The 24502-nt window shown below is 42.9% G+C and overlaps 1 protein-coding gene across 2 annotated transcripts in view; it reads left to right on the plus strand.

Moving 5' to 3' along the window:
* Positions 1-24502, plus strand: part of DOCK5 (dedicator of cytokinesis 5) — a 247758-nt gene that overhangs the window by 94531 nt on the left and 128725 nt on the right. For both annotated transcript variants that reach the window (XM_072636751.1, XM_072636826.1), the window contains exons 4-7: positions 1654-1709; positions 3322-3418; positions 15120-15268; positions 24208-24343. In XM_072636751.1, coding sequence (XP_072492852.1) covers positions 1654-1709; positions 3322-3418; positions 15120-15268; positions 24208-24343 — 438 coding nt within the window. The remainder of the gene's footprint in view (positions 1-1653; positions 1710-3321; positions 3419-15119; positions 15269-24207; positions 24344-24502) is intronic.

Genomic DNA, 24502 nt, shown 5'->3' on the forward strand with positions numbered 1-24502 from the left:
GAGTATCCACTCCAAATATTCATATGGACTATCTGTGCCCAACCTGTGATAGAGACTTCCAAGCTCATATTGGTCTGATCAGCCACAGTTGGACACACTGAAATTTCGCTTTATCATGGTGATGTCATTTTGGTCCTCTTCGAGAATGAAGGACAATAACCAACCAACCAACCTATCTGTGGTCGAGTACTGGGCTTGTGATCAGGAAGACTCATCTTCCTGAGTTCAAATCCAGCCTCACACTTACTAGCTGTGTCACTTTAGCCAAGTCACTTCATCCTGTTTTCCTCAGTTTCCTCATCTGTAAAATGAACTGGAGAAGGAAATGGCAAACCTGTCCAGGATCTTTGCCAAGAAGATCCCAAAAAGTGTCATGGAGAGTTGGACATGACTAATTGACTAAACAAAAACAACAGAGAACACTTCCTGAAGGCCAAGCACACAACTGATATGGCTCAGTGACAACAGCCTCAACTGGAAAATGGAGGTATTGGACTCACTGGCCCAGAAGGTCCCTTGGAGCACTCATCCCATGAGCCTGTGAACACGAGTTGGTACCCTCTATGACTACCATGAACAGAAGTCTGAGGTGACCAAGGGATGAGTTAGAAGCCTCTGTCTTATTCTCATTGATCCATGATAGACTCCCAGAATGTGAATCAAAGATGGAGAAGGAGCACTGGAAAGGATCCATCCACACAGCCTCTAGCCTTGGCAAGCCAGTAAAAAAGGCTCCTTCCCTCAGATAGATGGGAAAGAGGAAAAATCCAGGTCTCCATTGCCTCTACAGAGGGGAGTTTGGGGGTGGGGGAGTGAAGGGAGCAGGTAGCTTTTTATATGTCACAGAATATCTGTGTGAGGTCCATTGAGGTGTTTTCTTACCAAAATGAATCAATACATACATGGTACAGGCTGATCTCTACATTTGCCTTATTTTCTCCTATTCTCTTTGCTGTAGGAATTCTCATATTCTTCATATTTTCCTTCTCCTATCTGCACCTTCATGCAGGTTGCCACCTTGCTTGAAACCCACTCCCTCCTTCCCTCTGCCTCTCGGCATCCCTAGCTTCCTTGAAGACTTAGTAAAAACACCACCTTCTGCACCAGACTGTCCCTCATCCCTGCCCACAGACTAGAAGCCAGAGTTAGCACTAGCTGCTGGTGCCCTTCCTCTCTCCCCTACTCCCCCTTATCTCATATGCACCTAGTTTGGGTAGGAATAGGGGTTGGGCCTTCGATTTCATTGTATAGGGAGCTCCCTTGTCAATTCAGTCCAAAAGCCAGGACCTTATCTGAAACTTTAGGGTCTAGAGAATTTCCCAGAGCCCTGGTAGGTTAAGTGACTTGCCCAAGACCACACAGCAGTTATGTGACAGGACTTGAACCCAGGGCTTTCTGCTTTCAAGATGGGCTGTTTTCACTTAACCATAACTGCCTTTGGATACCTTTTTATATTTATGTATTCATATTCTGCCTTACTTGATAGAATATAAGCTCCTTAAGTGCAAGAACCATTTTCACTATTGGTTTGTTTTTTTTTATGGTTGTATCCCCAAGGTTTAACACAAGGACTTAAGAGTTGCTTGTTGATTATGGTTGATGTTTTGAGGCTGGGGCTTTGCTTCCATTTAACCTGATTTCTTCTCTTTGTAGGGGATTTTCCCTGAAACATACATCCATTTGAAGGAGGCAACCGTGGAGGATCGAGGGTGAGTGTTCGTGAGGATGCCGGAGAAGTGGTGGCCATGGCTATCAACACTGGCCAGCTGGGTGACCTTTGCAAACCTGTGAGCCTCCCCTTCCTCATGAGTTACATGGGGCTGAGGGTGCCTTCTTCCCAGGGTGGATGTAAGAGCAGTGCAAGGAACCTTGAACGAAGAGTCAGGACCAGGGTTGAATCCCAACCTTGTGCTTGTGCTATGACCTGGGAGACCTCAGACAAGTCAGTTACTTCCCTGGTCCCTTTCAACTTTAAGGCTGTCTTTTAGGAAATGAGATAATACACATAATTGTAACAGATAAATTTGTAAAATTTTAAGCATTACATAAATGCCAAATATTAATATAAATTTCTCCCCCTTTCTGTTCTTCTCCCCATCCTCACTTACCTCTTTGAGGAGGGGCAATACATAAAGTGGGCTACTAGGTGGTGCTGGGCTTGGAATCAGGAAGATTCATCTTCATGAGTTCAAATCCAGCCTCAGACACTTCCTAGCCATGTGACCCTGGGCAAGTCACTTCACCCTGTTTGCCCCTAGTTCCTCATCTGTAAAATGGGCTGGGGAAGAAAATGAAAAACCTCTCCAGTATCTTTGCCAAGAAAACCCCCAAAAAGGGGTCACTAAAAGTTAGACATGATTGAAAATGACTCGTCATTCTTTTTTCCTATTTTTTAGATACCTCTTCCCAATCAGTCAGTTAATCAGCAAGCATTTAATAATTGCCTACTATGTGCCAGGCATTATGCTAAGTGATAGGGATACAAAAGAAGGTGAAAGCAACCCCTCTTCTCAAGGAGCTTATGTAATGGGAGAGACAACATGTAGACATTTAAGTACATACAAGGTTTATGTCTTTTAAATGGGAAGTCATCGCAGAGGGAATGCACTAGTAATGAGAAGTAAGAGAAGTGAAGGAGATGGGGAAAGATTTAAAGCAGATGTTGGCCCAACATTCCTACAGAGATTGAGAGCTGGGAGCATCCAGTGGGTCCTACACTGCTATAGCAGGCAGTATTGGGGATCAGAAGGATTATGGATTTTCACAGATGAAGGGATTCGAGCTGCTTTTGTCAGGTGTATCTGGGACTGGTGGTGGGTAGCCAAGCTACTTCCCCCTGCACTCTCTCCAGGGTCCAAAACTGCCTTCTTTGAGCTCTGGAAACATTTTTTGTGGGGAGAAAGAATGAGTGGAAACACATGGTACAGACAAAAAGAGATCGATGTCCATAATAGTCAGAGCTTCAAGGAGCCTGTTAGGTCACCTAGGCCGGTGGTTCTCAGAGTTTTTGTACATGGCCCAGAGAATCATGGTATCTGAATGGGTTGAGTTGGAGCCTTGTGCATGGACATTCAAAGTCCATGTGATCAGAAACCTGTCTATTGATTGGGAGTTCCATGAGGGAAGGGACTGTCTTTTGTCTCTTCTTGTATCCAAGGAGCTTATTAGAATAGAACATGGCACTGTAACTTCATAAATCTTTATTGAATGACTAAACTTTGCTTCATCCCAGCCTGGAAACAAGGCCCTTACCAACTTCTGTTGTCCAGGTCTCATTTGAGAAACTCCGTGACTCAGGAAGGGATCTGTTTCTCTCTCTAGGCAACATGAGACCGTGATTCCCAGTGAGGTGCCATTGGTACAGGAGCTCACGTCTACCCTTCGAGAATGGGCGGTCATCTGGCACAAACTCTATGTGGTGAGTCACCTTCTAGACCCAGAGCAACACTGATATTGTTGGTAGTGATAGACCCCCCACCTCTGCAAAGAAGTTTGAGAAGATGCCATTGCCAAATCTCTTCTTTCTGACCCTGTACTTGGTCATTATAATTTCACTATGTTCAGTTTCAATTGTTTTTCAACTTAGAAATTTGCCTGGGATCCCCATCTGGGGCATACCAGAAGTGGGACTAGAACCCTAGAGCAAATGGAAGGAATGCCTTCAAGTTACAGATCGTCTAATTTGGGTTTAAACAACATCTTACTCATTAGAGCTTCCCAAGTATATAATGCCTTAAAGCTCTGGTTACATTATTTCTACCTGTCTTACTTTGCCTTAACTAGACCATAAGTTCTGGGAGGTCTGGGACCATGTTCTTATACAAACCATGTATTTGATGCAGAATGTAGCAATGTTCTGCATAAGGTGCCAAGTAATGATTGTGTGTTGTTCAGTTATGTCCAACTCTGTTACCTCATAGACCGTAGCACGCCAGGCCCTTTTGTCCTTGTTTCCCAAAGTCTGTGCAAGCTCATGTTTGTGGCTTCCATGACATCCTCTATCCATCCACCATCCCCTTTTCCTTTTGTCTTCAGTCTTTCCCAACTTGAGGGTCTTTTCCAATGAATCCCAGCTTGTCATATATGACCAAAGAATTTAAGCTTCAGCTTCAGTATTTGACCTTCCAACACATAATCTGAGTTAAGATCTTTAAGCATTGACTGGACTCCTTGCTGTCCAAGGAATTCTCGAAAGTCTTTTCTTTGAACACATGAATAATAAATAAATTAAAGTTTCACCGTGTCTACTAGATAATAGTGCCAGGCCTACTAGTTAGAATGGACAACAACACAAGGAAATATGGGTCAAGTTATAGGATCGAGACTTAGAGCTGGAAAGTATCTTGTACAAAGCTGTAGAGAGATCATGATTTGTCTTTGGTAACACCACTTGCTAGTAAGGGTCTATGAAGGGATCAGAATCCAAGTCTTCCTTCTTCCCAGCATTCTATCTGTTCTGGGATTGTGAGTCCAGAGCCCATCCTGGCAAAAAGGCATAGAATTGTAGTACCAGATGTCCCTTCCCATCTTGTCTAAGTCCTTCATTTCACAGATGAAGAAACTGAGGCCTAGAGTGACCCAATCACTTGCCTAAAGTTCCATAGGCAGTAAATGGGGTTGGAATCCAGGTCATAGAATCATAAGATCCTAAGTTCTTTGATTCCCAAATCCATATTCTTTCCTGTACAGCACACAGCCTCTCCACCTACTGAGTTAAGGGTAGATATTAATACTCTAAACTAAAAATGCCACTGGTGGAAGCCTTCCTTTCCATGAGTAGCATTGCATTTGATAGAAAATGAAATTCCCAGAGAGCTCGGGCTGTCCATGGGGCCTTTTTCTTGAAAGGCAACAAGGTGCTTTATTACCTGCCAGTATTTCAGAATGTCTCTTGGCTATTGATTGATTCAGTTGTGATAAGCCAGGAAAATGCTTTTAAACAGTTCTGATGGACTGCAGCCTACTTCGGCTATTAATATGGACTCATAAATTAAGCGGGAAACCACTAACAAATGGCATCCTCCATCTTCCTTGCTGCCTGGTGGGAGCTTGCCATTTACTTTTTCAAAGTGTCAACCATTATCTCATCACAGTCTTAGGGCTTGGAAGATTTTAGGTCAATGGCTAGACCAAAGCCCTCATTGGACACGTGACCAAGAACCAATTAGTAAAGACCTGGACCAGACCCCAGAGGTTTATACGACCTTGGGCTACCTCTGTTGCTTGATGGTAGGATTCTTTGCCCCTAATGGGCCATTAACCTCCTTTGTGGAGAGAGTCTCTTGGTTCCAATAGGAACACTTTATCATGCTTTCCTCAGAGGTACTGCTAAACTTCATCTGAAAGTCACATCACCAGATTCCCAATTTGCAACTGCCCATGATGGTTCCTCCCTGTGTGACCTTAGGCAAGTCTCTCAACCTCCCTGAGCCTATGTTTTCTCATGTGCCAAATAAAGGGGTCAAAGAGGCAGCACCACAGAGTGTTAAGAGCCCTGACTATGGAGTTATGAGTTCAAATTCTGCCACTATCCCTCAGCTCCAGGCATTTTCTCTGACTGTTCCCCATGTCTGGGGTGCTCTTCATCCTTACCCTGCCTTTCTTGTCTCAGCTAAAATCCATTCTTCCACAGGAAGCCTTTTCAATTTCTCTTAATTCTAGTACCTTTGCTCTGTTAATTATGTCCTAATTAGGCTGTATGTAGCTTGCTTTTCCATGTTTGTTTGCTTGTTGTCTCTCTCCTTTTAGACTGATCTCCTTGCAGGGAATGTCTTTTTCATCTTTTTGTATCCCCATCATTTAGCAGAATGCCTGGCACATAGCAGGCACTTAGAAATGTTCATTATCTGACTGATTGACCTTCAATTCTTTGGACCCTAGTTTCTCATAAGGCAACCAAGGCCCAGTGATTTAATGAAAGTTACAGAGGTGGTCAGTGTCAGAGGCAGGATTTAAACCCTGTTCCTCTGACTCTAAATCCTGAACCCTTTCCACTGTACCACATGGCCTCAAGCCAGCAATACTAGCCAAAATGGAAGCTCTTGCCATCTAATAGGCATGTCTTTGTTTCACTGAGACCTGAATCACTCTCAAAAGGGGCCCCACCATCTCTCCTAAGTCATCTTCTTATTCAAGGCTGCGAACTTTGTCTTTAGTAGCATGAGATTCATCGTGGCCTTGGACTCCCAGTATCAAGGCCAAAGTTTGTCTGTAGAGATAGCCTCTCGAGGTTGGGCCCAGGTCCAGGATACACTGGTCGAGTTCTCTGCAGGAGAGGCGGGAGATCAAAATTCCAGAGCGAAGGGTGTATTCAGAATTGGAGGGCGTCATGTGTGACCATCCTGGCTGCTCTCCTTTGGTGGCTGCTTCACCGTTGCTTGTGGGCATTTTCAGCTGCTGGGGAAGAAACAGGAAATGTTTAGAGATAGGTCTGGTGCATGCCTCCCTTCTTTTGCTGGGCAACCTTGAGCTTAAGAAATGTTTGTTAAAGGAAAACTAGGAGAGTCCTTTGGAGCAAAGTATGACTTAAGAGCCCTGGGTGTGTCCTCTGTGTCTACCCACTACTCTTCCTGACTTGTTTGCTTAGGAGGAGGAGCTGGTGATAGGAAGGGTAGTTAAGTAATGCCCAAGGATAGGTTGGGAGTTTGTTTTATTTCCCTAGAGATGCTTGAGAATAAGTTCCTCCTTTCCTTACCTCTGCTTGTGATAGGTTAGCCTCAGTTCTCAGGAGGCGGAGAAGTTGTCACAGAGGTGGAACAGAAAACAAAGGGAGCAAAAGAATATCCAGGGGGAATGGATCAGCAGTGTCAGATACTAAAAGGAGGTCAAGACCGATGAGCATGGAGAAAAGAAGGGTCATGGAGATCTTTGGAGAGAGCATTTTGGAGAGTTGAATAATGACTAAGGAGCCAGGTTGCAAAGGTTCAGAAGAGAGAGGAGAGGAAGTGGGGTGCATTGAGAGGAGATGGTTTTCTGAAGGAGTTCTAAGGAGAAAAGGAGGAGAACCAGCAGGGAAGGTTGCCTTTGGTGATCTTTTGTAAAGGATGGGCCACAGAGGTTTGGGGATGTTTGTGTTTGGAGGTAACAGAAAAGAAGTCAGAAGACACGAAGAGATTGAAGAATTGGGGTTGGGGAGAGAGGTCATTGTGGAGGGACTCTTCTAGAAATGTTCCCAGACTCCCAATCCAGTGTTCTTCTCACTAAATTTCGAGAAGATTATTGACAAGCTGGGGTATGGCGAGCTCCCGCAGGAGGGTGACTGGTATGGTGAAGTATCTCATAGAACATGGTTTTGATGATTGATCAAAGAGGAAATTTATAGCTCACAAGATCACAGAATTTTACAGATGAGCAAACTGAGGATCAGAGAGAGGAAGTCACTCCACCCACTGTCACACCAATAATAAGTAGCAGAGTCCAGATTCCAACCCAAATGGTCCAACTCCAGGAAAGGGGAAGTTAATGAACTGGAACCCAGGTATCCCAAGCCCTCATTCAGGTGCTCTTGCCACTTTCGCGCACTAGCACAGTGGATAGAGTTCTGGGCCTGGAGTCAGGAAGACTCATCTTCTTGAGTTCAAATCTGACCTCAGACATTTACTACCTGGGTGACTCTGGGCAAGTCACTTAACTCTGTTTGTCTCAGTTTCCTCATCTGCAAAATGAGCTGGAGAAGGAAATAACCGCTCCAGGGATGAGGAGTCATGAAAAACCACTGAACAACAATGATCTCATACTCAGGGGAGTTTAAAACTGCTCCTTTCAGTAAAGACTCAGCCAGCCTTCTTGGGCAAATAGACTGTGCCACCAGGGCTGGCACAAACCCACCCGCTGGGAGTTGGCACTGGTTCAGATAACGTTGGGGCGGTGTCTCCACTGGAGGCCTGTGTTTATTTCTGTCATGTTGCCGAGTAGGAGAGTTCTTATCTAAGGTGTAGAAGAATCAGGAAAGGTTTGCAAGCATTCATCCTTTGAGCATGTCGCCTACCAGGGTTATGGAGTATCTCAGTACAATGACGTGGAGCTCACTACCTTCCAAGGCAGACCATTCCATTTTTTGTTAGCTCTCGTTGTTTGAAAATTTCTCCTTTTACTGAACCAAAACCTGCTTCCCTGTAGCTTCTAGCCTTCAGGTCCTAGTTCTAATTCTGTAATCCGGTAGTTAAATGAAATTCCTTTCTCATGTTTCAGCTCTTGGAATATTTGTGGTGCATTGGAAAGAGCCTTGAATGTAACTCCCGATGTCCATTTCCTATCTGTGAACCCTTGGGGTTATCAGTCAGTCAATAAGCGTTTATTACATGTGTGCTATGTGCCAAGCACTGTGCTAAATGCTAGAGTCAAAGAAAATGCAAAAGATCTCACTGCCCTGAAGACACACACACACACTCTCACACACATACACACACACACACATATACATGCACATGTGTACACACACACACACACACACACACTAGAACATATCAGATAAGTAGAACCTGGGTTCTTAATCTTGGGTCCACAGGTCAGAAATCCATGAACTTGGATGAGAAAAACATTTCATCTTTATTTTCACTAACCTGTAACTGAAATGTAACATTTCCTTCAGCTTTGAATGTAGGCCATAAGCATTCTGCTGAGAAGGGCTCCATGGGCTTCACCAGCCTGCCCAAGGGTTCCATGACACAACAAAGGTTACAGATCCCTGGAGGAGAGTGAGGGAACACGGGAATTAATAAAGGATTGAAATCAGAGTCATCTATCAGGACACTGATATAATTGTTCTATTTGAAATGAGGAGAGAAAATTTAAGAGGATACTAAGAACCAGCTTGATCTGGGGCCAGGAACAGGGGAACCACACCATTGGGAAAGAATTTTCCTTCTCTTTTATAAAGATATAAATGGTTCAATAGAAGTTATTATAAAGAGCTTTTAAAAGGGAATTCCTAGGACAGGACCTCTGACAAGTCTCTGCTGTGGTTTCAGACTGTTGTTGAGCCTTAGGTTCTGAAAGGCCCCTTCTAGCGGTGTGCTCATGATCTGGGGTGCCCGTGATCTGGTGTGCCTGTGGTCTAGTGTGCCCATGATCTAGTGTGCCCATGGTCTGGTGTGCCCTGCATCCATCCCCGGTCCCTCTGGTCACTTGTCACATCCATTTTACATAAAACTTCCCTCATCCCATGGCTTACCTTCCTCCTAGATATGTTCTCACTTTTTAACAATCTTTTCAGTAATTCCTGGTAATTTTATATCTTCTTTTCTCTCCTGAAATCTCCCTTTCCTCCAGGCTGGACATCTGTACTGCCCTCAGTGAAATTCTCCTTTGGCATGATAACCAATGAAAATATACTTTGATGTTCCCCCTCCCATCCTGGTCATTTTTCCCTGCAACCATTCCAAGCTGAGTCCCAACAAGACTGGGGCAGCTCTACATGTTAGGTTTTTTTTCCTGAAATCAACTTTGCCTCCATGCACTTTCCACCCATTTCATTCTTCTATAAGATAGTGCCTTTCCCTCTCCAAAGAAAGGTAACTTTTGATGGCTGAAAGCTGCCTACTTCACTTGTATTTTACTGGCTAGATCTCTTTCTCAAAGACCAAGCCTTAAACCCATTTCACTGTGGAACTCATAGATTGGACAACAGTAGGTCCCTGCCCAAGCACCACTTAATGGCAATTTTGGGGGGTTCTCCTAGCTCAGAGTGAACGTCAGTAGTAACTGTTTTCCTTTGAGACAACCACCCTGAGTGTCTTCCTCTCCCAGTTTGATTTTTTTTTTCATTGAAGGGGTCATCATTTGATTCCCTTCTTAAAGACGCCTATTCACTGAATGGGTGTTACCTCACTCAAAGTGAGAACCTGAAGAGGTCTTAGCCTAAAAGAGCCAGGGTCTCCCATTGCATCCTGGGCCACATCCAGTGGTCCTGATGAATATCTGGTCACTGGACCCAGATGGCTCTGGAGGAGAAAGTGAGACTGGTGACCTTGGGCAGCCCTCCCTCATTCAAATCCAAGTCAGCTTCAAGGCATGTTATCATTCCCTGATGTCATGGTCCTTTTGGAGAACAAAGGACAAACACGGCCATCACACTTAGAAATATTTCTTCTGCTGTTGCCCCTTATAATACTTAAAGATGGCTACCATGTCTACTTCAAGTCTTCCTGTCTTCTTTAGGCTAAACAACCCAAGATCCTTCAGCCAGTCACTCCTTTTTTGGGCTGATCTCTGGGCCTTTCACCTTCTCAGCTCCTGTCGTGCACTAGCACCTCATTGTGAATCTCCCTCCCAGAATGAGTCTCACTCATAACTGAACATGGGACTTCAAAGGAAGTCTCACCATCGGTGGTTGTCACCTTGCAACTTCTGAATTCTGTTTCTATTTTAAACAAGGGAGGACTGTCCTTAGAGAGATATCGATAGGTAGGTGAGATCCGCAGAACCAGCAAATAGCATCTGGGGTTTTAGACCTTTCTTTCTGAAATTTTGTCAAGCAAATAAATTGAAGTTACACAGATATCTAGTGGAGAAACATTGGCTGTTGGGTTTGCCCCTAGTAAGCACTTAATGCTCTGCATTCATTCATGCAAAAAAAAGAAGACAGTAGTGGCAAGAATAGTGTGACAGGGGAAGAGAACTGTGTTGGGAATCCAAGGACCTGGTTGGACACCCTACTATCTCTGTGAGCTCACTCAACCCTACTGGGTCCATCATCTGCCAGGTGATCACTTTGAACTAGCTTGCCTTTAACATCCCTTCCTTCACTGAATCTGTGACCCTATGAACTTGAAGACCATAATGATTTGTTCTTTCTTTGACCATCACATTTCCAGCAGGATTCATCACCCTCACACTTGGTTTTTTTATGCTGATGGTGGTCCCTGGATCCCTAGGTCTATGCTTCCAGGAGTAATTTCAGCAGTGAAAGAGCTCCAAATTAGGTGTCTCTGGTTCATTACTAGGAAAAGAACATTCCTGTGGAAACTTTCACCCAGTTTTTCAAATATTTTATTGTGATCTGCAGGCCCAGGAGGAGTCCCTCCCTTTCACTCTCCCTTCCAATCCTGAAGGTAATGAGAGGGGAGATATGACATGGTAATTACTGTGTAAAGAGAAAAGTGATGGTTGGATTCCCATTCCCTCCCCTTCCATTCTGACTTTGTTTGGTGGACTTTTTCATGTGGTAATAGTAAGAGCCCTGGCTCAGGAGGCAGGAGCCCTGGGTTCAAATCCTGTTTTTGATGATTACCATCTGTGTGACTTGGGACAAATTCTGTAACCTCCCTGAATCTTAGTTTCCTTGTTTGTAAACAAGGGAGGGCCAACTTCAAGGTTTATACCACCCTTTGGGCTCTAGGTCTGTAGCCCAGATACCTGTTACTTCTCTGAGCCTCAGTCTATTTATCTGTAAAATGAAGGGACTAAAAGAGGAGACTTCTGTGGTCCATTCTTGCTCCAGATCTATGACCCAATGATCTTGACCTTGGACAAGGAGGTCAGACTAAAGGGCCACTAAGATTCCTTCTCATTCTATCCAGAGACTGACTGGACTTTCTCAGAAGTACTGTCCTATAACCTTTTTCATGTCTCTGTTTTCATGGGCATCCTCTTCCAATGGCCCCCTCTCCTCAGGACCTTCCTGGAATGCACTCTCTAAATTAATTTCTTTAAAGTAAAGGGGACAATTGAGACCTTCAGCTCATTTGGCGGAGTTTCTGATGACAGAGGGAAATTAAGCAGAGTGGCTACCCTCACTCTCCTTTTGGGGAGGACTTGGCACATAGGGCTCGCATACAGAGGTCTTCATTAAAGTGTCTTCGACAGGCTCTAATTTAATTGAAATTAGAGAGGGAGGAACATGGGGTAAGAACAAAGCAGAGACTGCCACATATTCCTGAGGCCTCTCAAATCCATGGTATGTATAATGAAGAGATCATTCAGCTAGCTTCTTATATAATTACGTTGGAAGAAATAGAGCAGGGGGGATTCATGTTCCGGTACAGTCTGGATGAGGTGCTTTTCATCTGGAAGAATTTGGGATTCTCAATGAAAACATTGCTTTTTCCTTATCAGTGAGGAATCTCTGATGCCACAAAGTAGGCACAGACTGGATTTCTCACCCCCTTCTGAGTCTACTCAGGTCAGCTTCGGCTCCAACCCAGTATTGCCATATATTTAGTGGAGCTGAAGTCGGGGGGAGGGGAGGGGAGAGGGGGAAGTCACCTCTGTTTATGAGAAGCTAGTTTTAACAACAACAGCAAAACTCTCTTTTATACTTTTTTGGAGTCTGGCTTGTTGGCAAGATAGTAAAGCTAAGTGATTTAGAATTAAAGAATGGGACCTTGGAGGATATTGAGTCCAATTCTTACCCAAATGGAAATCCCTTGGACAACATGTCTGACAAGTGGTTGTTCTCCCTTTGTCCCTTCTAGTGGCAGGTGGGGAGAGTTCATACCTCCCAAGAAGGTCCATTCTCCTCTTTTTCTTTGGGTTGGGTTGAAATATACCTCCTCCCAGTGTTGCTCTCTAGGATCAATCAAGCATATCTCATCACTCTGTCACATAAAAGCATTTCATGTCCTTGAAGAATTGATTATAATTCTCCCTTTCCCCCAAGTCTTCTTTAAGCTTGACCCTAACCTTCAGTTTCTTCAAATTATCCTCCCAAAGTACTCTCTAGGCTTCTCATCATCCTGGTCTCCTGCTTAGAGATCCCCAAGTATGGCACCCAGAGCTAAAGAGAATCCACCAGATGTCAGTCAGTCAGTCAATGAGCACTGACTGTGTTCCAGGTACTGTGCTAAGCCCATGCAAAGAAGGGCAGACCCATCTGCATCAAAGGAAGGGAAACAGAAATTCAGAAAAGTTCAGTTACGCAACTAATGGGTATCAGAAACACTACTCAAGGCAGAGGACCACTGACCCCAAGACCAAGACTCTGGTCATTCCATCACTTTCAACAGAATGAAGGCTCCTTGGGGGCAGAGATTGCTTCATTGACCTCACAGGATGTCAAGCACATAGTAGGAGCTTGAGAAATAAATAATGAACAAATAATGACATTTTTTACAGGCAAAGGGTCTAGTGATTGTTACATGTTATGCATCCCAGATACCCAAGAGGACTCACCCAAATGGAAAAGGATGACATGACTCTCATAAGAGCTTAGCACAGTACTTGGCACATAGTAAGTGCTGTAAAAAGTATTGGTATTAGACCCTTTATTTGACCTCCCATATCACACATTGGGCCACTGAAACCTCCAGATCTTTTTTTTCCTGAGAAGCTACTAATTTTACCTTCCTCATCTTTACTTGTGAAGTATTTTTTTAAATAAATGTTATTGATGTAATGACAAAGCTTTTGACTTCCTTGTGAGAGTAGTTTATTAACCAAGAAACTGTCAAAACTCCTCCTTAGAAGAGGCAGACGGTAGAAGGAGCTATTGGCTTTCCATAAGGCACAGCCTCTTATCCATGAAACTAGAGGTATTTACTTACAGACACTTTAAACTCTCCCTGTGCTCTGCACGTCACTCATTCTAGGCAAGGCTTGTCTTAAGACAAGAGCGACTATATGGCAGAATTGGGCAAAATGATGGCTACAGGGCTGACCACAGACGCAGGAAAATCTGGCTTCAAAACCTGCCTCTGGAACCTATTGGCTTATTTACCAAGGTTTAAAGAATACAAAGACAAAAGAGAAACAGTACCACTATAAGATTTCCATTTGGAGCAGAATAGAACTTCAGAGACCATCTAGTCCAACACCCTTGTTTTACAGAAAAGGAAACAGGCCCAGGATGATCCTTAGGGGTCACCTGCCTTTGTACTCAGAGTCACATGGGTGATGAGCATCCAAGGCAAGATCTGATTCACACTTGCTCATTTGCATTGGTTGCAGGAGTTTCCATATTCAGGAATTCCCTATGGAAAAAAAATCATAGGTCTGGATCAAAAAGCAGAAACTAAAGGCTGTGAGGTTCATACTCAAAAATTGGGCCTCCATTCCACAGAAGAAAGAGGTGGCATGTGAATAGATGACTAGATTGGTAGATAGACAAACAGACAGATAAGGTAGATAGATGATAGATATAATAGATAAGATGATAGATGTCATAGAAGAGATAGATGATATGTAGATATAATAGATGATAGAAGAGATAGATGATAGATATACTAGACAGATGATACATAGGTATAATAGATATCATAGATGTTAAATATAATAGATCTAACAGATAAAGATGTTAGAGATGATTGATTGATAGACATATAATTAGATAGCTACATAAAGATAATAGGTAGATATATACAGAGATACATAGATGAATTGAGAAATAGAATGCTTACTAAGCACTTAATATGTACCAAGCCCTGTGCTAAGTGCTGCAGATACAAATATAAAAATAAAGAGAGCTCCTGCCCTCCAGGAGCTTCTATTCTAATGGGGGAAGACCATACATAAAAGGCAGTTGAAAAGCTAGAGAGGGTGTGAGAAGATAGTGGGGTGGGACACAGGTGGAAGAGGGGTCCAGAAAGCCCGGGGCGTCAAGCGCTTGGTAGAGTTTCAAGCATCCTTGGCTGACCTAGGTATTTCTTCAAGTAGAATTTCCTCAAGTGAACTCGGCAATTGGAGAGGGAGGGCACACAGGTTGAAGAGAAAGGGAGAATAGTCCAGGGAAGGCACTGACTCAGGAAAACCTGGATCCAAATCTCACTCCATACACTTAGTAACCATGTTACCCTATGCAAGTCACTCAAAGTCACTGCATTAATGGGGGAAATCTGGAACACTTGGAATTTTCTGACCTACTTTGCCATCTTTCTAGAATCCTCTAATTAATCTGCATCTGCAAAATTTGAGGGATGGACTCAATGATCTCCAAAGTCCCTTCTAACACTAAATCTCTCATCCAGTGCTTGCAGACTCCCAAATGCCTACATGTCATTGGTCCCAAGGAAGACCAGGATGTATCAACACAAACCCATTCCTATCATCAGAGGGGAGGAGGGGGATCAGAATTGCTGCCCTGTTCCCTGTCAGAGTGGATGGCTGTAAATGCCATCTCTGCCTCCTTTCCCAGACTTCTTCCAGCCTGGGATCCTTAGAGAGCCTTTTTCCTTTCCTCCCTGCAGAACAACAAGGTCACCCTCTTCCGCCAGCTGCAGCAAATGACCTACAGCCTGATTGAGTGGAGATCTCAGATCCTGTCAGGTACCCTTCCCAAGGATGAACTGGCCGAGCTTAAGAAGAAAGTCACAGCCAAGATTGATCATGGCAACAGGTGAGCTGGGTGGGAACCCTAGCAGGCAGCCACGTTTCTCCTGGGATTCTTCCTGAAAGGGGATTGAATTGACCTTATTAATGGTGGCTAAATAATACTGACAGCCCCACTTCCTTATAAAGTAACAGAAACTACTCCCCCTCCCCTGTCCCTTCTGTAAGTCTTAGAGAGTACTTAACTCTGAACCACAATTTCCTGCTCTGTAAAATGGGATCAATGACGTGTACTTCCTCTTTTTTGGAATGGTTGGGAGGAAAACCTTTGGTGAAGCTCCAGGCTGTTCTGAAGCCCTAAAGATGCCCTTGGTGCCTGGCGTCCCGGACCCTTTGGACCAGCCACTGTGGTAAACTCTGAGGTTATAAGGAAGGGCACAGATGGTCCCTGATGGAATGAACAGTAGAGGCCAGTTGGTCCAACCCCCGCTTTGTTTTACAGAGAACCTGAGATCTAGAAAGGCTAAGTGACTTCACAGATAGTGTGGAAGGCAAGGTATGAACCTTGCTCCTCTAAACCTGCATCCATGGATGTTTCCATTGGGCCATGCTGTCTGCATCATGGAGAACAATCAGTGCATTTAGGGTTAGATCTTTCTGAGTGCTTACTAAGAGCACACAATGTCAAGTGCATAGTAGGTGCTTCATAAATAAATCATGAATAAATGAGTGAATAGTAAAACTTGAAGGCTTAGGAAGCACTTTGTTGCTTTTGCGAATTATTTGACACATTCACTGGATGTGGGTACAAAAGGGATTATTATGCACCTCTTACAGATGAGGAAACTGAGATATGGAACAGGAAAGTGACTGCTAGTTACCACCAAGCTAGTAGACCCCAGATCTTTTGACTTCTATTAATTTCACTGCTTCACACATACTCACTGAATGGCATAGGATCTAAACACATAAAGGGGAAAGAAGTTAATGAATTACAGGGAGAAATAGGGAGCAAAACTTTTAACACTGGAAGACCTCAGTGTTCCCTTTCAAAGCTGTAAAAGCTACTAAAAAATTAGAAAGAAGTTAAGATCCTGAATAAAAATGGTTTCCAATTTTAATTTTTTATGATTTTCTTTTCAATTAACAAGCACCTGTTCTCTCTCCCATGGACCCTCCTCCCTCCGGTTCCATGCTGGGAAAAAGAAAAATGAAAATCCCTGCAGGTTATTCTTGGTTGTAAATGCACATCTTTGGCTTTTCAGAATATCTCATTTTTTGCTCTCCGTTTCTTTAGACTGTGTGAGGTAGACTGTGACTCCTTGGTATTTGAATTCTTTCTTTCTGGCTGTTCCAAGAATTTTTTTTCTTTCACCCAAAAGCTCTGGATTTGGGCTACAAAATGGTCGACTACTTCTGTTTCCAGTTTGCTCCCTGGTGCTAGGAGATGTGGGCATTTTTCTTCCTGATTTTGTGAAATTGATATCTACGCTCTCATATTTTTGGTTGTGGCTTCAGGTAGTTCAGTGATTCTCAAATGATCTCCCTTTGATCTGTTTGACTGCTCAGCTGTTATAATTGCTTCTATTTTTAATTTCGTTTCCTTGATGTAATATTTTTTTTATTGTCTCATGGAGTCAAGAATTTTGGTTCATTCTGAATTTCAGTGAGTCTGTTACTTGAGTAAGGTTTTGTATGGTTTGTATCCAATTATTAAATCTCTTCCCAGATCTCTTCACCAAAACTTTCATTTCTTATCCATTTCTCACCTGTGTCATGCTCATTTAATTTATTATCCCATTTTAATTCATTTTTACTTCGTGAATAATTTCTTTTTCAAATTCTTATCAACTGTTTTTCTTTGGGGCTTTGCTGTTAAGTGTTTTGTAGTTAGTGCCTTGAGCTGCTCTGGTCTCATAATAACTTTCTTTTATTTGTTTTTTATATTAATTTTTCCAGGGATATGCTCTGGGCAACCCAGCGTTGCTGGCCCTAAGTGAACTCTAGGGGCTGTTTCCAAAATCCTCTGCTGTTGTCCACAGAGTACTATGTCCACATTATGCTTCGGGCAACTAGAAGCTAAAGACTCTGAGCTCTTAGTCCCAGCTGGATCTCTTGGGCTGCTGGCCTCAGCTGAGGTTTAGTCTCGGTTCGGCTCTGGGCATCACTGTGCTATACTCTGAACTCTGGATAGCGAGTGTAGATGCTTGATCCTTCCAGGAGATACCTAGTTGTTGGTTTAGGACAAGGAATCTACCTGAATAAAATTTTAGAAAAACTAGATAGGATAGGTCTCTCGTGATTATCAGATGGGAATAAAAATGAGTGTATATGTTTTTCAGCTGTGCATGGTACCTTTGCATAAAAGAAAAGATCATATATTTGGACATAAAAATATCATAAGCAAATGTGGAAAAGCAGAAATACTAAAATGCATCTTTTATTGGCTGTAGTTCAATAAAAATTACATTCAACAAAGGGCTATTAATGAAAGGATTAAAAATTAACTGTAGACTATGTAACTGAATCCTCTTTCAGTATGCTCTCTACTGAGTAAGATCAAACTTTACTAAGTGTTACTGTTACTCTGTAGAAGTATTTATGCTTAAGCCCAAGGATCCTATCTAGCAATCTGAAATCTTATTAAAAATATTAATTACGTAGATGGCATTTGCTTTTGTATCATATTTATTTTAGGATCTACTCACACAGACTGCCCAGATGCCTATCCTCAACTTTCTACTCTCCATCCCCTTGCATATCCAGTCAGCTGCCAAATTTTGTTGTTTCTACCTCTAAAACATCTCTCTCCACTAGCAGGGCCACCATGTTGATTGACATCCTCATCACCCTTCCTGGGCACTGGCCTCCTAATTGGTCTTTCACATATTACTCAGCATTATAATCCATCTTCCACAGCTGCCAAATTGTTTTTTCTCCAGTGTAAGCCTGACTACATTACTCCCCTTCTCCACAAAGCCCAATGGCTACCTTTTGCCTCTAGGATAAGATTGAAACTCCATTATTGACTTCTTTCCAAAAAAATTATTTATTTATTTTTAGTTTTCAACATTCAATTCCACAAACTTTTGAGTTTTAAATTTCCTCCACCTCCTTCCCCTCCCCATTCCCCAAGCTGGTATGCAATCTGATATAAGCTCTATGTATAAATTCAGAGTAAACATATTTTCGCATTAGTCATATTGTAAAGAAGAATTAGAACCAATGGGATCAATCATGAGAAAGAAGAGACAAAACATAAAGAGAGAGAACCAATAGTATGCTTCCATCTGCATTCTGCCTCCACAGTTTTTTCTCTGGATATGGATAAGATTCCCTGTCAGGAGTCTTTGGAGTTGTCTTAGAAACTGGCATTTCTGAGAAGAGCCTATCTATCAAAGTCTATCAAAGGTAGTTATCTCACAATGTAGCTGTAACTATGTACAATGTTATTCTGGTTCTGCTCACCTCACTCAGCCTCAGTTCATATACTTCTTTCCAGGTTTTTCTGAAGTCCTCCTGTTCATCATTTCTTATGATCCCATTATATTCATATATCATGACTTCTTCAGCTATTCCCCATTTGATGGACCTCCCCTCAATTTCCATTTCTTTGCCACCACAAAAAGAGTTGCTGTAAATATTTTTGTACACATGAGTCCTTTTCCCATTTTTATGATCTCTTTGGAATACAGTCCTAGAAGTGGTATTGCTGAGTCAAAGAGTATGTACATTTTTATAATCCTTTGGGTGCATTGTACTCCAAAATGGTTGGATCAGTTCACAACTCCAGCAACAATGCATTAGTGTTCCAATATTCCCATATCTTGTCCAACATTTATCATTTTTTTGTTTGTCATGTTAGCCAATCTGATAAGTGTGATGTGGTGCCAAAGAACTGTTTTGAATTGCATCTCTCTAGTTAGTAGTGATTTAGAACATTTTTTCGTATGACTTTAGATAACTTTAATTTCTTCATCTGCAAACCAACTATTTATATCGCTTGACCATTTATCAATTGGGGAATGACTTGTATTCTTATAAATTTGACTCTGTTCTCTATATATTTTAGAAATGAGGCCTTTATTAGAAACATTGGTTGTACAAATTCTTTCCCAGTTTTCTGCTTTCCTACTAATCTTGGTTGCATTGGCTTTGTTTGTGCAAAAATTTTTCAATTTAATGTAATCAAAATAACCTATTTTGCATTTCATAATGTTCTCTTTCTCTTGTTTGGTCATAAATTCCTCCATTCTTCATAAACCTGACAGGTAAACTATTCTTTGCTCTCCCAATTTGCTTATAGTATCAGACTTTATATCTAAATCATTTACCTATTTTAACTTTATTTTGATATATGGTATAAGATATCGGTCTATGCCCAGTTTCAGCCATACTATTTTCCAGTTTTCCTTGCAGTTTTTGTCAAACAGTGAGTTCTCGTCCCGGAATCTGGGGTCTTTGGGTCTACCAAAAAGTAGATTGCTATCATCATTGACTACTGTGTCTTGTGTACCTAACCTATTCCAGTGATCCACCACTCTCTTTATTTGACTTCTAAAGGTCTTCACAACAACCTTTTTGACATCATTAACCAATATTCCATTTCCCACACTAAACCATCCAGCCAAATGTCTCTTCTGTCTAGTCTACCCTGGTGGCAATCATCTCCCATCTCTGTGACTTTGCCCTGACTGTCCCCCATACCTTGAATGCCCTCCCTCTATCTATAGCAGTAGCTATAGCAACAGCAATCTACTGTTTGGTGGACCCAAAGACCCCAGATTCTGGGATAAGAGCTCACTATTTGACAAAAACTTCAACGCCCTCTCTCCTTACCTCAGCCTCATAGAATCCCCTTTCAAGACAAAGCCTGATCCCCCATCCCCAATTCCTTATATTTACCCTATATATAAATATGCACATGTTTATGTATGCATGTGATATGTGCATATGCACACAATACATTCAAGCACACATGTTGCTTTCCAGATAGATTATAATACTGAAAACTGGAAATAGGGGTAGTTTCCATCCTTTCTGTTTCCCCAGCACCTAGTAGTGAATAGCTATTTAATAAGTGGTTGTTAGTTGTTTGATTGATAGTATCCCTATGCTCCTCATTCTCTAGCCAGTCTGGTGCTTCACTGCTGTGCCACTCTGGAACCATCAACAAAGGCCATCCCTTCCCCATTATTTCTGGGATAAAATATAAATCGTTCGGGCATTGAACACTCTTCCCAATCTCAACTTTATCATTTACTCCCCTGCATAGACTCTGATTCTTCCACAGTGGCCTACTTGCACACACGTCTCCATCTCTCATCTCCATGCCTTTGTACTGGCTGGCTGCCATGCTTGGAATGCACCTCCTCCCCACCGCTTTCTCTTCGAATCCCCTCGTGCCTTAAAACTTAAACCTAAAGTGCCACTTCCCACAGGAGATTTCCTGTTCTGCAGAGCTTCTAATGATCTCTCCTCCCCCTTGATCTTGCCTTTATTTTACATATTTTTATGTTAAGGATGTTTTATCCCCCATAGAATGAGCACAGAGACTATTTCATTTTTGTCTTTGTATCTTCAGCACCCTATACAGTACCTGGAAAATAGAAAATGCTTAATAAATGCTTTTTGACTGATTAAATAAATGGACATCCATTTGTTTTCAAAGCTGTCATCTGGGTTCTCTCAGATGATAATTCTTTCTTCAATGGGCCAGCTTTACCCCTGTCTTGGTGATATGGAAAGGGAACTCAATAGAGACACAGGAGTGACTTGGGTTCAAACCTTGATTCCAGTAATTATCAACTGTGTCATCTTAGGCAAGTCATTTTACTTTTCCAAGACTCAGTTTCCTCATCTATAAAGCGGACATGATAATATAATTATTCCAAGGCATTGTGAAAAAGGTCCTGAGTTTGGAGTCACAAGACCTGAGAGTTCTCATTATCAGGGGTGAATTTCTTTACCTCTCTGAGCCTCAGTTTCCCTATTTGAAAAATGAAGAATATTAATTGTAACCACCTTCATCAGCCTCTTGAAGGTGACTGAAGAGAGTTTTTGGAGTTTAAATTCCACCTGACATTTGCTAACGACTCCACTTAAACTCTCAGGGCCTCAGTTTCATTACCTGTAAAATGGATCTTTTTGATTCATTGGCCTCTAATGTTCCTTCCATCTCTAAATCTGCGATGCTGTAATCCTTCCTCAATGGGTTTTTGTGAGACCCAAAGGAATTTACTTATGAGGAGGATTTCACAAACAAAAGAAAACTCCCTGAGTGCCTGGAAGAATATTTTTTCATCCCTTATCAAGGACTTTCAAGATGCCTGCAGTATAATTCCAGGAGATTTCTGAGACCATTCTGACCCTGCCCATGAGCCAGCCTTGTCTCCTTGGGCTTTGAGCCACGGAGGGCTGGAGAAGCTTGGCATCCATGTCCCCTACTCCCCTCCAGGGCAGCTTGCGTCTGCCTGCCCCAGCCAGCCCTTGGATGCCAGTCAGGAAATGAAGCTGCCCCGTCACCATGCCAGGGATTAGACCTTCTCCAAAGCCAAGCCCCACTTTCATGGGTTTGAGCAGAAATCAGGGGGCCTGTAGGCCTGGCTGACTCAGAGCAAAACCTGCCAACTCTCCTTCAGCTTCAAGTAAGTTAATGAAGATGCTTGGGCTTAGGAGAAGGCAAATGAGAAGAGGTTCTTTCCTCGACCTCTTTTCCTTTTCCTCTACTTGTCATCTATGATTTCCAATAGCTGGGAAATGCACAGGAGGAGGAGGCAGCGTTCTGGTCTGCTTTGTTCTCCCAGTCTCCTAGCTGCTGCATGAAGTGGAACAAAATGACTGTGCATCCCTACGTCCCTAGCTTTGGGAAAGGGACATATATGGCTCTACAGTGTTACAAGCTGGGCCCACCCGTCATGGGTCATGGCTCCTCAGTTTGTGAAGCCAAGATGATCTGAGTGTGCCAAACCTGAAAAAAGGCAGGCCTGTTCATTGGTTGATCTTTGGAATTATCTAGAGAAAGGAACTGTGTTTTGTAAGGTAATTATTAAGCATTATAGCAGCAATTAAATTTTAATCCTTAGAACGATCTGTAATTGGTGCAGGCTCTCCACCAATGTAGATAGCCATGTCCCCAGGCCCTAGTAGGTGGTCTCTTAGCAAGGCAATTATTTTTTAAATTCATCTCAATAAGGATACCACTCACTGATATTTCTAGAGCATGTTAATATCTGGAAAGCCATTGCCATGTGTTAAATGCTTTGAGCCTCGAAATAAACCAGTAAGGAAAGACTGTAAGATATAGCTAGGAGAGCCTATGGACTCTTAAGACCCTTATTTTAGGGGTGAGGAAACAGAGGCCCATGTGATCTGCCTAGTAAATGACCAAAGTAGAAATTGAACCCAGGCAATCTCTGTCCACTATTCCCTTCAGTGGCTAAGTGAAGCAGGTATTATCTCCATATGTAAAGAAGGATTTGAAGTCAGGTCTTTCTAATTCAGGCTCCAGTACTCTAACCCATATTGTTGCTTTGTTGAGTTGTTTCAGTTGTGTCTGACTCTTCATGACCCCATTTGGGATTTTCTTGGTGGATACTGGAGTGGTTTGCTATCTCCTTCTCCAGCTCATTTTCTAGATGAAGAAACTGAAGCAAAGAGGGTTGAATGGCTTGCCCAGGGTCACAGTAAAAGTCTGAGACCGGATCTGAATTCACAAAGAAGAGTCTTCTTGATTCCAAGCTCAGTGTTCTATCCACTGTCCCCCCTGACTGTTCCTATATGCCCCTAACCTTTGTGCCACACTGCTTTTCGGTGATCTTGGAAATAGCAGTGCTTCCCATGATGGTACTCAATTTAGTAGAGTAATCTGTGAGGGCACTGTGGTCCCAAGGGGCCATTGTGTATGGGGGGTAGTTTATGTGATTAGAATATGATTTGCATCCCATCAACCTGCCCACCTGCCCTCTGTAATAAGCAAGCATGAAGCCTTTCTCTTACATAACCAAAACACAACCATGATGCACTATCATGGAAGCCCTCCCCCATTCAGGTGGGATGACTGTACAATCCCCTACCTCTCCCCAGATATTGACTCCATTATGGTTATAACATAACTATGACCTAGGCACCCAAAGCATCAGATGTATAGAAAGACTCTGCCCTCCTTCAATTCCATGTATCCCCACCCAGCCCTCCAGATAACCCCATAGCCGCAGAGGATGAGGGGAACCATTTTGTTCCCTGACTGACATTTTGTCAGTCAGTCAACAAGCATTTATTAAGTGCTTACTCTGGGTCAGGGCAGCTAGATTGTGCAGTAGATAGAGCACTGAACCTGAAGTCAGAAAAATCTAAGTTCAAAATCCAGCCTCAGATGACTTAACCTCAATTTGCCTCAGTTCCTTATCTGTACAATGGTGTAAAATTCATTGTAAAACACTGAAGAAGATAGTGGCAAACCACTCCTGTATCTTTGCCGGAAGACCCCATAGACAAGTGCATGGGGTCACGAAGAACTGGACTTGTTTGAACAGCTGAGCAGCAGCCACAACGTGCCTGGCCTCAAGCCTGTCTCCTCTCCCTTCTGTCATCACTAAGTGGTAAAAGTTTTGTTCCTCCAGGGCCGATCTGATCATGCCACTCCTTGACCGACTAAATTCCAATGGTTCCCTATTAGCTTCAGGATTAAATATTATTTTATCGCTTTCTTTCTCTCATCTTTTTTAAAATTTGTAGTTCTTGTGTACGGCACAAGGGCAGTGTTTTCCAAAAGCACAAACTGAAGCCAGGAGAAAGCAGAGCCCTTTGCCCAAAGTCAGGCAGCAAATGAGTGGAAGGGCAGGGGTCAATTTAGAGGTGTCCTTCCTGTGCCGGGGCTCTGCTCTTTGGGCCTTGGCCCTTCTGGTTGAGTGACTGTGGCAACGCTACCCATGATGGACACTTCTGAGCCACTGTCCCCTTCTTGGAGTATGTGACCACACCAGCTCTCCCTGTCTCCCTTTCCAGGATGCTTGGACTCGACCTTGTGGTACGAGATGACAACGGAAACATTTTGGACCCTGATGAGACCAGCACGATTGCCCTGTTCAGGGCCCACGAAACGGCTTCCCAACGGATTGAGGAAAGGATTCAAGAAGAAAAGGTGCAGGCCGTGAGATGGCGAGGGGGCCTTTACCCTCCCTCAGGACCTCCTCCCCATGTTAATTGTTGAGTCTAAAGATGGCCAAGAAAAGACCATGCACAGCATTGGTATCTAGAGGGGACTCAGCACTATAGAGCTACAGATAATAAAATCATATGC

This window comes from Notamacropus eugenii, chromosome 1, assembly GCF_028372415.1.
Source record: "Notamacropus eugenii isolate mMacEug1 chromosome 1, mMacEug1.pri_v2, whole genome shotgun sequence".
NCBI classification, from domain to species: domain Eukaryota; kingdom Metazoa; phylum Chordata; class Mammalia; order Diprotodontia; family Macropodidae; genus Notamacropus; species Notamacropus eugenii.